This window comes from Anastrepha ludens, chromosome 3 (genome assembly GCF_028408465.1).
Source record: "Anastrepha ludens isolate Willacy chromosome 3, idAnaLude1.1, whole genome shotgun sequence".
NCBI lineage: Eukaryota > Metazoa > Arthropoda > Insecta > Diptera > Tephritidae > Anastrepha > Anastrepha ludens.
This window is the reverse complement of record NC_071499.1, coordinates 49,703,353-49,716,338: the sequence shown is the minus strand read 5'-3', so window position 1 is coordinate 49,716,338 and position 12,986 is coordinate 49,703,353. Positions and strand designations below refer to the sequence as shown.

General features: G+C 33.9%; 1 protein-coding gene across 2 annotated transcripts in view; it reads right to left on the bottom strand.

The window, feature by feature from the left end:
• The window catches only part of LOC128857909 (proton-coupled amino acid transporter 1), a 60,119-nt gene that overhangs the window by 30,466 nt on the left and 16,667 nt on the right, over nt 1-12,986 (bottom strand). The window contains exon 1 of one of the 2 annotated variants that reach the window (XM_054093736.1): nt 5,037-5,066. The exons of the other annotated variant lie outside the window; for it this stretch is intronic. Coding sequence (XP_053949711.1) covers nt 5,037-5,051 — 15 coding nt within the window. The 5' untranslated portion in view covers nt 5,052-5,066. Of the gene's footprint in view, nt 1-5,036; nt 5,067-12,986 lie in introns of those variants that run through there. 2 annotated transcript variants of the gene reach the window in all.

The following is a 12,986-nucleotide window of genomic DNA, read 5'->3' as shown; positions in this document are numbered from 1 at the left end:
ACCTTTTGGACATTCACCACAGTTACGAATCCCATAGTCAATTATACATCGTTAGCATGGTGCTCCAAGGTTAAGCAAAGAAAAACTTACAAATTAAACCAACTGCACCATCTTTTACATTCTTGGTCTTTTTCACAAATTTTTTCCTTCAACTGGTCTAAAAGATCAAATAATATCCAGAATTTATTGTTTGACCAGTTTGCAAGTAATCCCTAAACAAAATTACTTTCGCATCCAAAAAATTGATGACAACACCTTCTTGGCAGATTTCTGGACACGAAATCGTTTCGGAGCCAAAGAAGCAGGTTCTCACCAATTTTTAGCCTCTTGTTTTGATTTCAAACTGAAGTAAATATAATTCCATTCTCATTACACATTTCTGTCTGAATATTTCGCAAATAGTAAATCAGCATTTCACACGATGGTCTTGTCACACTTCCCGTCAACTTCTCCATATGTTTTTCTGATCGAGATCGGCCAGAAATCTTAACGAATTCCGAATTTTTCGCAAAGGGTCCGACGAATATTTGACGGATCTGGCAATTTTGCTAGCCGGCAATGTAATCGGCCTCTTACGTTATTAAAACTAAACAATTTTGTTAAAAGTTTCTCAATAAAACTTGAAGGCACGTAGTTTTTTCGCTTATCCATTGTAGAGAATTTTTTTGTTGTTTTTCTTTCTTCAAAATATCCAAATTTATTTCAGAAATGTGCTAAAATTTTAAATACACTTTTTTAATATTTTTAATGTACACCAAATTTACTTCTATTAATCCTGGTTTTAAAAAGTGTTAAAGCTCATTTGCTCGTTTCTGGAGACTTAACAATAGCCTATTCCGCCAGTTGAGTGCGTAAACCTTAACAAAATGTTCAGTGTAAGTTTTGGCATAATTACAAAATGCGGTTATTCTACCAAAAATCTGTCTGAGCTTAGCTAGAGGGCTGACAATATCGGCACTCATTAAAGTCATTAAAGGGACAGATTTAAATAAATTTCACGTCGATGCGGAAGTATACAATATACATTCTGAAAAGAATAAAATGACCAAAAGCCACTTCTAAGAATGCCTTCAATAACATTTAAAATAATGTATATGAAATATTTAGGAATACAACATTTTATTGAAAAGTATAAGACGCATTAGGCAACCCACAAATTCACTACTCGACTTTAATTTCTATTATCTGTGATACCTCTTCATATTGATGAAAGTAACTTTATGTAACACAAGAGTACTAATGTTAACCGATTCGGCTAACATAGTTTATGTTTCCTAGCGTAATTGTTCTCTCACTTTTGCGATCGCTTTAATCTCATTTGCCGATGCTATGTTATTGTGTGCAGTAATATCAGAGATTGTTAATGAATTCTCTGGTAATACTCGTATGTTATAGTATCAATGCAGGAAGTTTTGTTGTTTTGTAGTTATGAAGCTCGTGTTAGTCGATTCGGCAAATAATTAACATTATTTTAATATTCAGTCTTCTGTTTAGCAACATGTATGTTCTCAAGTTAGAGGTAAAGAGCATGAGTTTTTTTTTTTTTTTGATTTTTGTTATGCTATAATAAATAAGTTTCAAAAGTGATTAACAGACTATGTTATAGAAACAGAGCGTGGAATGTTCAAGCCTACATGAACAATAAAAACATATGTGGAGAGCGCAAAGTAGAGGTCTGCAACAATTGCTGTTAAAACGAAAAAAGTATTATTTTTCAAGCACTACACATTTCTTATTATTTTGTTTGTTTCCTTTTTAATGAATTTTGTAAATGCGATTTTTTTTTACTTATGCGTTTATTCTTGTTTTAGACCTGATCTCAAAAACCTGTTTGTAAAAGTTTTTTGTCAATTAGTTGTTAAAGTTTAAGTAATAACAAAATCGTAAAACTTGTATTTCATTACACTTGGAACATATAAAAATATATTCAACTTTTGTTGATGATTCATGCCCAAGAGCCGAAAAAGTCAGTTTTAAATACGTGTTAGTCGAATCGACTAAAGATTAGTAATAGTGGCGCATAAAAAATAGTATTAGTTCTCTCGCCATATTTTGATGCCTAATACTCTTCATGCAAAGGGTGAAATTTTTCTCATTTTATGTAAAGCATATTTTTAAATACTTCTTTTAACAGAATTATTAACATATTAAATACTATTTTGGGACATTTCTTAATGCAAAGACTTACATCCGAAGGCCGAAAATTAATTCCAAAAATAATCAGCAAAAAATGTTCAGAGCGTTTCAACGAAATTAAGGTGTTCAGTAGTGTGGTTCGCCTCTCGCTCAGTGGATTTATGAATAAATAAAATTGTCGCATTCAGGTGAAAGAGAAAATACTCATAAAAGGCGAACAGCCCAGTGTCATTGACCTAATTAGTAGGTGTTTAGCGGTGAAGAAAAGCAAAAAAATACAAACAAACTCTTATTGGTTTAGGAAATAGCTGTTTACATAGCTACAGTGGATGTACAGTGGGGAGCTTAACTGAGTGCATGGTTTTTCTTTTAAGATTTACAATGTCTGTTGAGTTGAAATTTCTTTATTTTTCTTAATATTATAGAATCTTTAGATAAAAGCATATAAGTCAAACTTGCAAACTTCATACAAAGTTTAAAAAGTCAACAAACCTTTAGCTAAATTTTAAACTTATGAACTGAGTTTTTAGAAAAATTTCAAGTGTTCAATATTTGATTTTATTTTGAAGGAATTTTATTAAAGTATTGCATTATATGGCGGCCGCCGTAGCCGAATGGGTTGGTGCGTGATTACCATTCGGAATTCACAGAGAGGTCGTTGGTTCGAATCTCGATGAAAGCAAAATTAATAAAAAACATTTTTCTAATAGCGGTCGCCCCTCGTGTGTATTTCTGCCATGAAAAAGCTCCTCATAAAAAAAATATCTGCCATTCGGAGTCGGCTTGAAACTGTAGGTCCCTCCATTTGTGGAACAACATCAAGACGCACACCACAAATAGGAGGAGGAGCTCGGCCAAACACCTAACAGAAGTGTACGCGCCAATTATTTATTTTTTTTTTATTGCATTATATTATATTATATTATATAAAAGTATTTTTATTTGATAGTTTATGTTATAATTTAATTTAGTATATTATTAATTTACCAAGTTATAAACCAAACAAAGATATATAAAATCCACCTAACATTTCTTTTAATATTCTGCTGTTTTCGCGTTTTGGCTGCATGCTTGCTAAATACAGTTCCATGTCTTTAGTACTTTTCCTTTTTTTTTGTTTACCTTTAAGTTTTCTGACTGGTCACGATCAGCACGCAAGAGGGAGTCCCGTTGCCCTTTTTGCTGCTAGGTTTGGTTGTATTTAGAGTGTTGAGTAGTGAATACTTAATCGACGTTTACATCAATCAATTTTCGACTTATGGCCTCAACATCGAGTATGCAGTTTTAAAGCCCATTAAATTTTGGTATAAAAAATGTAAGTTTTAAGACTAAAAAATCGTTTGGAGTTTGAATAATTAATTTTTTCTAACTATTTTTTGCACTTTATTCCATAAAAAAGTTTCTTGTGAAAGAAAATGTACAAAAAAAAAAATTAACAACAATCAACTCTATATAGTTTTTATAAATTGCACTTTATATATGCAAAAAAAGAAACTGCAAGAACCGTCAAATAAAAAGAAAAAAACATCAACTACTTAAAACTTGCACTTTATTATATTAAAATCCAAAATTTAAAATTCAGATAAAAATTGTTTAATTTTCTAAATATTATATAAAAATCCCATTCTTCATAGGGATGACATACTAAAGCTCAAACCAATACTCTTCAAGAACTTACGAGTTATTATTAACAGCCTGGAAAACTAATTCTATCAATTTCAAACCTGGATCTCATATGGTTCACTGATGGGTCCAAATTGGAAAATGATAGAGCAGGGACAGGAATCAATGGGCCTAAATTCAAAAAATCGATTCCGATGGGTCTCTACCCAACTATTTTCCAGGCATAAATACATGCCATTGAAATGTGTGTGAGAGAACGCCTTCGCAGAAAAACGAGAGGTACTCACATTTACATACTTTCAGATGCTTGGCTATCTGGCCCCAAAAGCCTTTCTATCAACAAGTATCACCTCCAAATTGGCAAATGATTGCCTAAACCTTCTAAACACGTCAGCGAATCTCAATATAGTAATACTAAGCTGGATTCCGAGACATGAAGGGCTTCTCTCATGAAATGACTAATAACCTTGCAAAACGAGGAGCAAATATGCAACTTACTGGTCTTGAGCCTTTCGGTGGACTCACAAAAAGCCACATTAATGAATTTATTAGGACTTGGGATCAAAGGAAATTTGCTGCACTCATAATAAATCCTCAAATGCTAAGTAAAATGTCGTGCAGATTTCAGGCTGAATTGTCTGGAATTTTTTTGCATTTTCTTATCCGAATTGTCTAATCGAATGCTGACCGATTGCGCACAAACATGTTTGGTTATGTTTACTTTTCTTTTCTACTGGCGAAATTTTTTTGAGCATTTTTTATTCTAAAATTTAAAATGTCGAAATTATCAGTAGTAAAATTCAGTAAAAAATTGTTTAATTTTCTTAATTATATATGAAAATTTGTTGAATTTCCTATAAAGTTTGATTTACTATAGGTAAAGTATGAACAATATTTAAAAAAAAAATAAATAAAAATTAATTAAAAAAATATTGTAAATATTAGATCAAAAAAGTCAGCATCTACTCAGTTTTGCTCGCTACTGTATGTAAATATGTATGCATGTTTTAGCCTAACATAACCCTGTAGGAAATCTTCTCATGCTCTACTGGTACTCAGTTAGCTTTAGTCCTATTCCATTCTCTCAAGTTCTAAAGCGGTTTTTTTTTCGAAAAACCATATCATGAAAAAATAGATATATTTAAAAAAATTAGTAAATGTTTTGAGCGCTGAAAATTTGCATGGTGGCGTAAAATTAATGATCCAGTTTCGTTTTTTGAATACATTTTTTTATTAAATAAAAAAATGTGATTTTAGTGATGGAATTTTTTTTTTACCTTTAAGCGCTTCATTACTTTTCTGTTTTATTTCCGCTTCATTACTTTTCTGCAGCTGTCTAGTTCACAAGTGTCAAATATGAATAACGTACGTCATTCGCAAAAATTATATACCTTCCGATAGGGTGATTTATTTTGCGCCATCTTCTCATCAGGTTGGCTATGATAAATGTCTGTATATCACTAACTATGCACTAAAACTTTTTTTAGTTCCGTTCAATTGCTGTCTAAAGCGTGTCTGCTAGCCCAAAAGCAGAAAATCTGTGACCAGGTAAATAAGTGCAGTTTTTCACCTTATAAGTGGATCACTTGTTCCCTATCTGTACTACGAGTGTATGCTTACATATATGTATAAGTAGGTGTATAAAGTACGTAAGCAAGTTGTAGCACGAGTACAACACAATTTTCATTTCTCACTTGATCACGAGGTTATTGCATGCCTTGATACTTTATTTTTAATTGCGTTCATTCAGTTAAACAGTCACTTAGCTTTGTAATGTAGTGAAAGCAAAAGAAAAATAAACAGAAGTCAAAAATATTTGTGATAAAAATAATTTCAATTATTTGAGGAACTGATAGTATCAGAGATGAATTTCTTCTTTTTTTTTATATTTCACATCCCACTGGCCATCATCGTCTGCGCCGACTAGCCCTGACGAACTATTTAACCATGTAGGAAATTATCAATGGTAAAAGCATTTAATATTTCTAAATTTAGATTTAGGTTGCGGATTTAAAATTATTTGTGTATAAACTTAAACAAAAAACAAAGTAGGCACAAGCAAATTGCAACAAGAGGTACATACATTTAGCCACACCCGTCGGCATAAACACTGGTTTACAAATGAAGAAGAAAAAAAAACATGAACTACTGGAATTTGTTTTCCCCATAAATCATTAGGTAGAGTTGATATTAGGTTACTCACTGAGACCTAACTGGTCTCAATTGACTGCGTTTCCGCATGCAGCAGTTAAGTTTGGCTACTAAAGGTGCGATTAGTGGTGCCATACCTTAAACATAACCGTAACCATAGCAATCAGCTGTTCTGATCAAACATAACATATAAGCATCGCCCATTATTGGTGCCGCACCATATCGCCGTAGCCATAACCGCAGCCGTATGTATCTATTGAATTTTGGTTTTCCCCATAAACGTAAGCTGTTGTGATATACTTTACATCTGTTTTGATATTTGCGATAAACATATGAATATTAGAAATGAACGACGAAAAATTAATTGACTTAGTAGAAAATTATCGGTGTTTGTATGATAAAATGCGATGTTGTCATTAATTCTACTTCAATATCAGCTGTTTATGGTTACGGCATAACGAATCGACAAAAGCTGCAATGTTGCGGCTATGATTATGGTTACGAATATGATGCTATGGCACGGCACCACTAATTGCAGCTTAATACAGTTTGATGGTTTTGGCTTGAGAAACTGAAATTGGCCGAACATAGATTAAAACATTCTAGTCCCTACGTTAGAGATTCGTCTACTAAAAACATTTCAGCTTTCATAAGGTATCTGGGGAAGCTAGGGTTAGGAATAGCTCCAAAATGGGTACACCAAATTTGAGAGGAATTTTATTAACAGATAAAGGGTGATCAAATTGGAGGTAGGATTTCTTGACAGATTACGCGAGACCACTGTCAAACAAAATTCATTTTTTTTCAGTAGTCATTGACATTTCATCATGGAAAAACTTACGCCTCAACAACGTTTACAAATAGTACAAATGTATTACGAAAATCGACGCTCTGTGTAAAGGGTTCATCGCACGCTCAGGATAAGTTATGTTGTTCAGCAATGGGCCCATTTTTGATTTAAGGGGTAAGTTAATAAGCAAAATTGCCATATTTGGGCTGAAGAGCAACCCGAAGGCACTCAAGAACAGCCATTACATTTATTGAAAACAACCGCTTGGTGCGACTTATGGGCTATAGAAATCATCGGCCCATATTTCTTCAAAGACGAGTCTAGCGCCAATGTAACAGTGAATGTCGAACGGTATCGCGTCATGATAAACTACTTTTTGATGCCGGAAATTGAAGGCTGCGAACTCCGCAACATTTGGATCCAACAAGACGGCGACGGCGCTACTTGCCATACAGTCCGTGAAACAGTAGATTTACTGCGTCGTCGTTTCGGTGAGCAGCTTATCTCTCGTCTCGGACCAGTGGATTGGGCACCCAGATCATGTGATATCAAACGTTTGGACTTTTATTTGTAGGGGTATGTCCTTGTCCTCTTCAATTGAGGCATTGGAATCCAATATTACTAAAGTTATTCTCGAAATACCGACCAAAGTCCTCCAGCGAGTCATCATTGGTGTTTACGAATGAACGAAATACGGCGCAGTTGCGGCCAACATTTCAAAGCGATTATCTTTAAAAAATAAATGTCATGAATGGTTCTACACAAAAATAATAAAGATTGCCCAATCAATTTAAATCTGATGCCTCTAAATTGATCACCCTTTAGAAGGCATTTCAAAACTTATTATGGAATAACATATACGTGGACCTCGATATATTTCGAAAAAAAAATTTTATAGTCCAATTTAATTCAGATGAAGAACTCAAATTGATTATAAAATGTATCGAGTAAGTGGCGCTGAGATTAACGTATTTTGAAAAATCGCAGTAGGGTTTATATTTTATTCTGACAGCCAAGTTTTCATTAAATCTATAGAGTTCAACAATACCTACTCGAAGGTACAAAGTTTGAATGAATGTAGAATGGCGAGCGCCACGAAAATAATACAGGTTTCTGATGACTTAACCATCCCTATTAACTGCGCTTCAAATGAGTCAGCAAGGATAGAGACAACATTTTGCATTTTATCCATAATTAGATAAGAGCGACTCTCAGTGATAATGCAAATGATACACGGAACATTAAGAACGCATATTTGATGGTCGACGAAAGAAGATTTCAATAGCTTATACAGGCGCAAAATTAATAATTTCCTTTTGTTTTTGAATTACTTTTTGACTAAATAAAAAAAATGTATAATGATGGAAATCTTTATTTTGATCGTATGATGACAAGTATTATAAATCTTCTGATAGGCTGATTAATTTTGCGTCACTTTGTATAACATATTTTGACCGCCATAGATTCAGTGGTCAGCATAATAAAAGGGCACGCGGGATGGGATCTTCTGCGGCAGCTATTGATATATATTAAGTAGGAGTGGCGAGTGTTGAACACCATCTCTGTTACTGTTTCTCGCTCGCTAAGGCATAACATCGCTCTTTAAAAAAATACTTCTTATAATGCTTAGCGTACCTAAACCCAGGAGGAATTCATAATAATCTAACCTTTTTAGAAAAGCTTTTAGCATTCAAAAGTTTAGTTAGTCGAAGCAAAAATTCATATTATTGGTCCCACAATATGCCAGGTAACCAAAGTAAGCTCTACAAGTATCGCATGGAAGGCAGCAACCAAATAAAAATTAATATATGGGCGTGCCGTAGCGGAATGGATTGGTGCGTGACTACCATTTCGAGTTCAGTGAGAACGTCGGTTCGAATCTCGGTGAAACAGGTGAAAAGAAGAAAAAGTTTTTTCTAACAGCGGTCGCCCCTCGGCAGGCAAAGCCAAACCTCTATTTCTGCCAAGAAAAAGCACCATTTGCTGTTCGGAGTCGGTTTAAAACTGTAGGTCCCTCCATTTGTGGAACAACATCAAGACGCACAGCACAAATAGTAGGAAGAGCTCGGCCAAACACCTAAAAAGGGTGTACACGTATGTTATGTATATGAAGCATTCTTGGAAAAAAACTAGCTAAAAATTAATTTTGTCTAATTTTGGTATAAAAAAATCTTTCAGACATTATCTGAAAAAAAAAAATCGCCCAAAAATTAATTTAGTCCACTTTATACATACAAAAGTATTTGTAGCAATGTTGATTACCTTATGTTAAACCTAACGTCTTTTTCAAATATCAATAACTTTTTAATGGATTAGTCTATTAAAAAACTTTGCATGATTTTTCGTGATTGATTTCCGAAAATTTTTTCATAAAAAAATTAAAAAATAAAAATTTTCTGAGTACGCAGTTTTATAGCCCATTGAATCTTAGAGCACCAAGTGAAACTTTTAAGTGACCACAAAATATCGCTGATTTTTGGCAATTTGGCGACTTTTTTCCATATAAAACTATTCGATCATGCACATGAAACTTTCGATTTTATTGTAGTAAAAACTAAACAAATTTGTTTACGAGTACCTTTTGTTAACCAGTGTAATACTACATGACACATTTGAAGGTTTGAGAAAACTAAAGAAAAGTATTTTGTCATTTATACCAATACAATTTATGGATTACGGAAAAGTTTGGCACGCAGTCTGTGTGAATGCGTAAAAGCTAAACATTTTGTTTTCGTCTTTTTGTTTCAAAGAAAAGAATTCGTGAAAGCAATTTATTGCGTAATTATGTTTACCTATATATGTATACTTGTAATATATGTTTCCATATGAACATTTTATACGTATGCATGTATGTATGTATGTACATTAAGGTGACTCACCAAAAAAATTAGCGTTTTTTTGCAAAAGAAACATAAACCAAAAATATTTTCATGTTTTCGGCGAAATATATCGGAAAAATAGCAAGACTTACCTCCAAAAATCTAATTTTTTTGTATAAATGAATTTTGTTAATTTTTTTTTCCAAAAATCCCGCCAACCGATGAAATAGTAAAAGCATAAAAAGTCTGCATTAAAATGTGTAAAATAGTATCAAGTAAAAAAATGGAGTTGAGTTGTGTTATTATTTGCAAAAACAAAACTTTAGAAGTAAATGCTGAAAAAAAAGAAAAAGATGGGAAAATACCTTTCCACTGATATCTTAGACGTTTAAATCGATCAAGATTTGGCTGAGTTAATCACGTTTTTTCTTAAACTTATTTGAAAATCAGTCAAAAATAGTATAAAAAATATCATTATTTGGATTCCATTGAATAAATTTTTGAACATTTGGGTGCAGGCCCTAACAAGCTTAAGCAATTCTATCATTTGGGATGAATTTTTGAAGAAAATATTAAAAAAAAATTCTTCATGAGCAAGCTCAAGACTTGGAGGTATTTTTAAATCGGTTTAGCTTACGTAAATCTAAAAAAAATATTATTTTTATTAGCTTCTAAAGTGCCGGCTTTGCACGCATAGGGACGCAAGAAAAGTGTGCCAGTGTTCTCTATTTTTTTTGTATGTCTTAAAATGGGTCCATGTAAGAGATTCGTCGATTTCTGAGAGTTCCTCATTGTCATCCGAGTTTTCTGATGTTGAAGTGAAGTCAAGTGCCTATATGAAGGTCTATACTCTAGAGCAACATTTTGTGTGTGATATAAATAATATACAATAACTTTATGAAAGAAGTTACAGGTATATTTGGTTTAAAGAAAAACATATCGAGAAAGGAGAATATAAGAAAATCATTTCGCGAACTTTTTGACCTGTTCTCGTAGAAATTTGAATAGAACTTTTTTAGAAACATTAAAAAGTCTAATTTCAACGTGGTGCCTAATGGAAGATTAACAAGACAAGTGATTCGTACATATCTTGGTGCGGAAGCGCTAGTTGGATTCTGGAAGAATCATCACTTAAACCTACATATATTTCTAGCTGTAGGCCTTCATTTGTGCCCATGTAAGAGATTCGTCGATTTCTGAGAGTTCCTCATTAAGGCTACATTACCAAAATCCTTTAAGGCACCCACTGCGGTGTGACACTTGTGGGTTCCAGTCAAGTGCCATTCTATTTATATTGGTCGCTGTTTAGGCCAATCCATTTCTGTACTCGTATTTTAATGACTATTCGTTTTTGTCTGCTTCGATCCAGGAGTCGTTCTCTCGAGATCCAATTTTCGTGCCGCCAGTTACGAGCCATTGGTTCACAAATGTTGGCAAGTTTCGATTGGCAGATACACCACCACCAGCTGTTTCGAAAACCAAATCTTTTCGAGGCTTGCAAAGGCTACTTTGGCTTTTTTGGTTCATGTTCAATATCGTCAATTCCTCCACCATCTAGGGTGATTTGCCTTCGTAGATAGGTGAAGTTATTGACGTTATCGCAGGGTTATCCATAAATTGTGAATGTGTTCTAGAGCAAGGTATTGATTAACATAACATTCCTGACATTGATTCGTAGATCTACGTTTTTAGCTTGTAAGCTTAGCTCATAAAGTTTGCTCTACTATGTCCGCTATGCAGTGACAAGAGAGCGATATCATCGGCGTAGTCCAATAATGATAAAAACAAGATTGCGCCCGCCAGAGAGCGTCATATTCGTGCAGTTGCATGAGAGAGATGTGAAAATGCGATCAAAAATGCAAGAAAAGATAATTACACAAACAACACACGAATAAACTGTACAAGTGCGACGTTAGACACACAGCGCTTCTCGCATCAAATTATCTAAATAGTGGGTGGTAACAAGCGGATGCTTCTTTCGATGCACTGCATCAGGATGTTGAGTCTAGTGCTCAGACTGGCTCCCGACGAAATACTTAACTGTGGTACCGGGAGGGATCTTTGACGGTAGAATGTTTAGTTCGGGTTAAAGTCCCACACTGCCGGGGGTAGGCTTTCGCTGCTTCCTCCTCGTAAAAACAAAAAAAAAATAAAGAAAACACATAGCGGTTCTGTCAAATTCGCTGAGAGCAAAGTAGCGGTACCACGATCGGCGTCACTTTAATATTCTCTCCATCGTGGACGTAGACAAGGTAGCCTAGATGTTCCATATTGATTGGATTCCAAAGAAATTCCCTGTACTGGGCTCACACCGAGATCATTGCTTTATACATCGTCAATGACTATTAAGAATAAAGGAGGCGATAGTATTAGCCTCGTTTGACACCTGTGTTTATATTTTGTGCTAGGTTCAATAGGCTTGGGAAGAGATGATCGTGTCCCTGACTCTGCATTTGAGCCAAGTATTGGGCTTGAATAATTCTAGATATTTAAAAATTCTAATATTTTTCCGAAATATTTAAAAAAAAAATACATTATTCTTCGGGAGATGGCTCTAGTGATCGATATCTCGTGAAGCATCGATCAAGCAATTTAAAGTTTATGCTCGTTATCAAGGTGAAATAAAAAATTCGTTTGCTTTTTTTTGTTTGTTCCATTCAATTCTGAGTTACAGTGTGTTAACAATGGAAGTCAACAAAGAGAAAAAATTTGGTACATTTAACATTTTTTCTTTTATAAAAACGAAAACGCAAACCAGGCAGCTGAAATTGTGCACAGTGTTTGTGCTGCCGCTTTTGTAACAGTAAATTAGCTGATTACGTGCAATTTTGGTTTCGTCGATTCTGTTCAGGCATTTTTGATGTTAAAGAAAATGTCGATAAAATCGCAGAATAATCGAAGTTGAACGACCTGCTAGTAGTCGTAGCATCGCCAAGGTGCTAAAGATCGACCATAAAATAATACAGGTATAACACACTTTATAATTCCAGCGGAAAATCAGTATTAATTTTTTATGAACATTAACACACCCTAATGTGCATATGTACATACATATGTATGTATGTATGCATTTAAGTTTTTTCACAAACCAATTTCTTGTGTTTTTATTTTTATTTATACTGCAACTATCTTTTAATTTTACGATTTCTTTAATTTCCCAGCGGCGACCTGTTGATTTCGCTTTATATGTTTTCATTTTCACACGTTTGCCCCATGCGTGCGTGTGTTTATTATTATTATTATGTTTTTTTTTTTTATTTTTGCTTAACAAAATTAATTCAAACGGGCACAATGATGGGTGAATAAGTTGGCAAAATATCAAAAACGAAAACCAAAATATTCAAATAAAATGCATTTTCGCCTATTTTTCTCAGCGCCATCGTTGTTTGTTAGCAACTCGTATTGACATATTTGTGCTATTTACGAGCACTGTGCAAAGAGTCAATGATCTCAATATTTATTTTTTG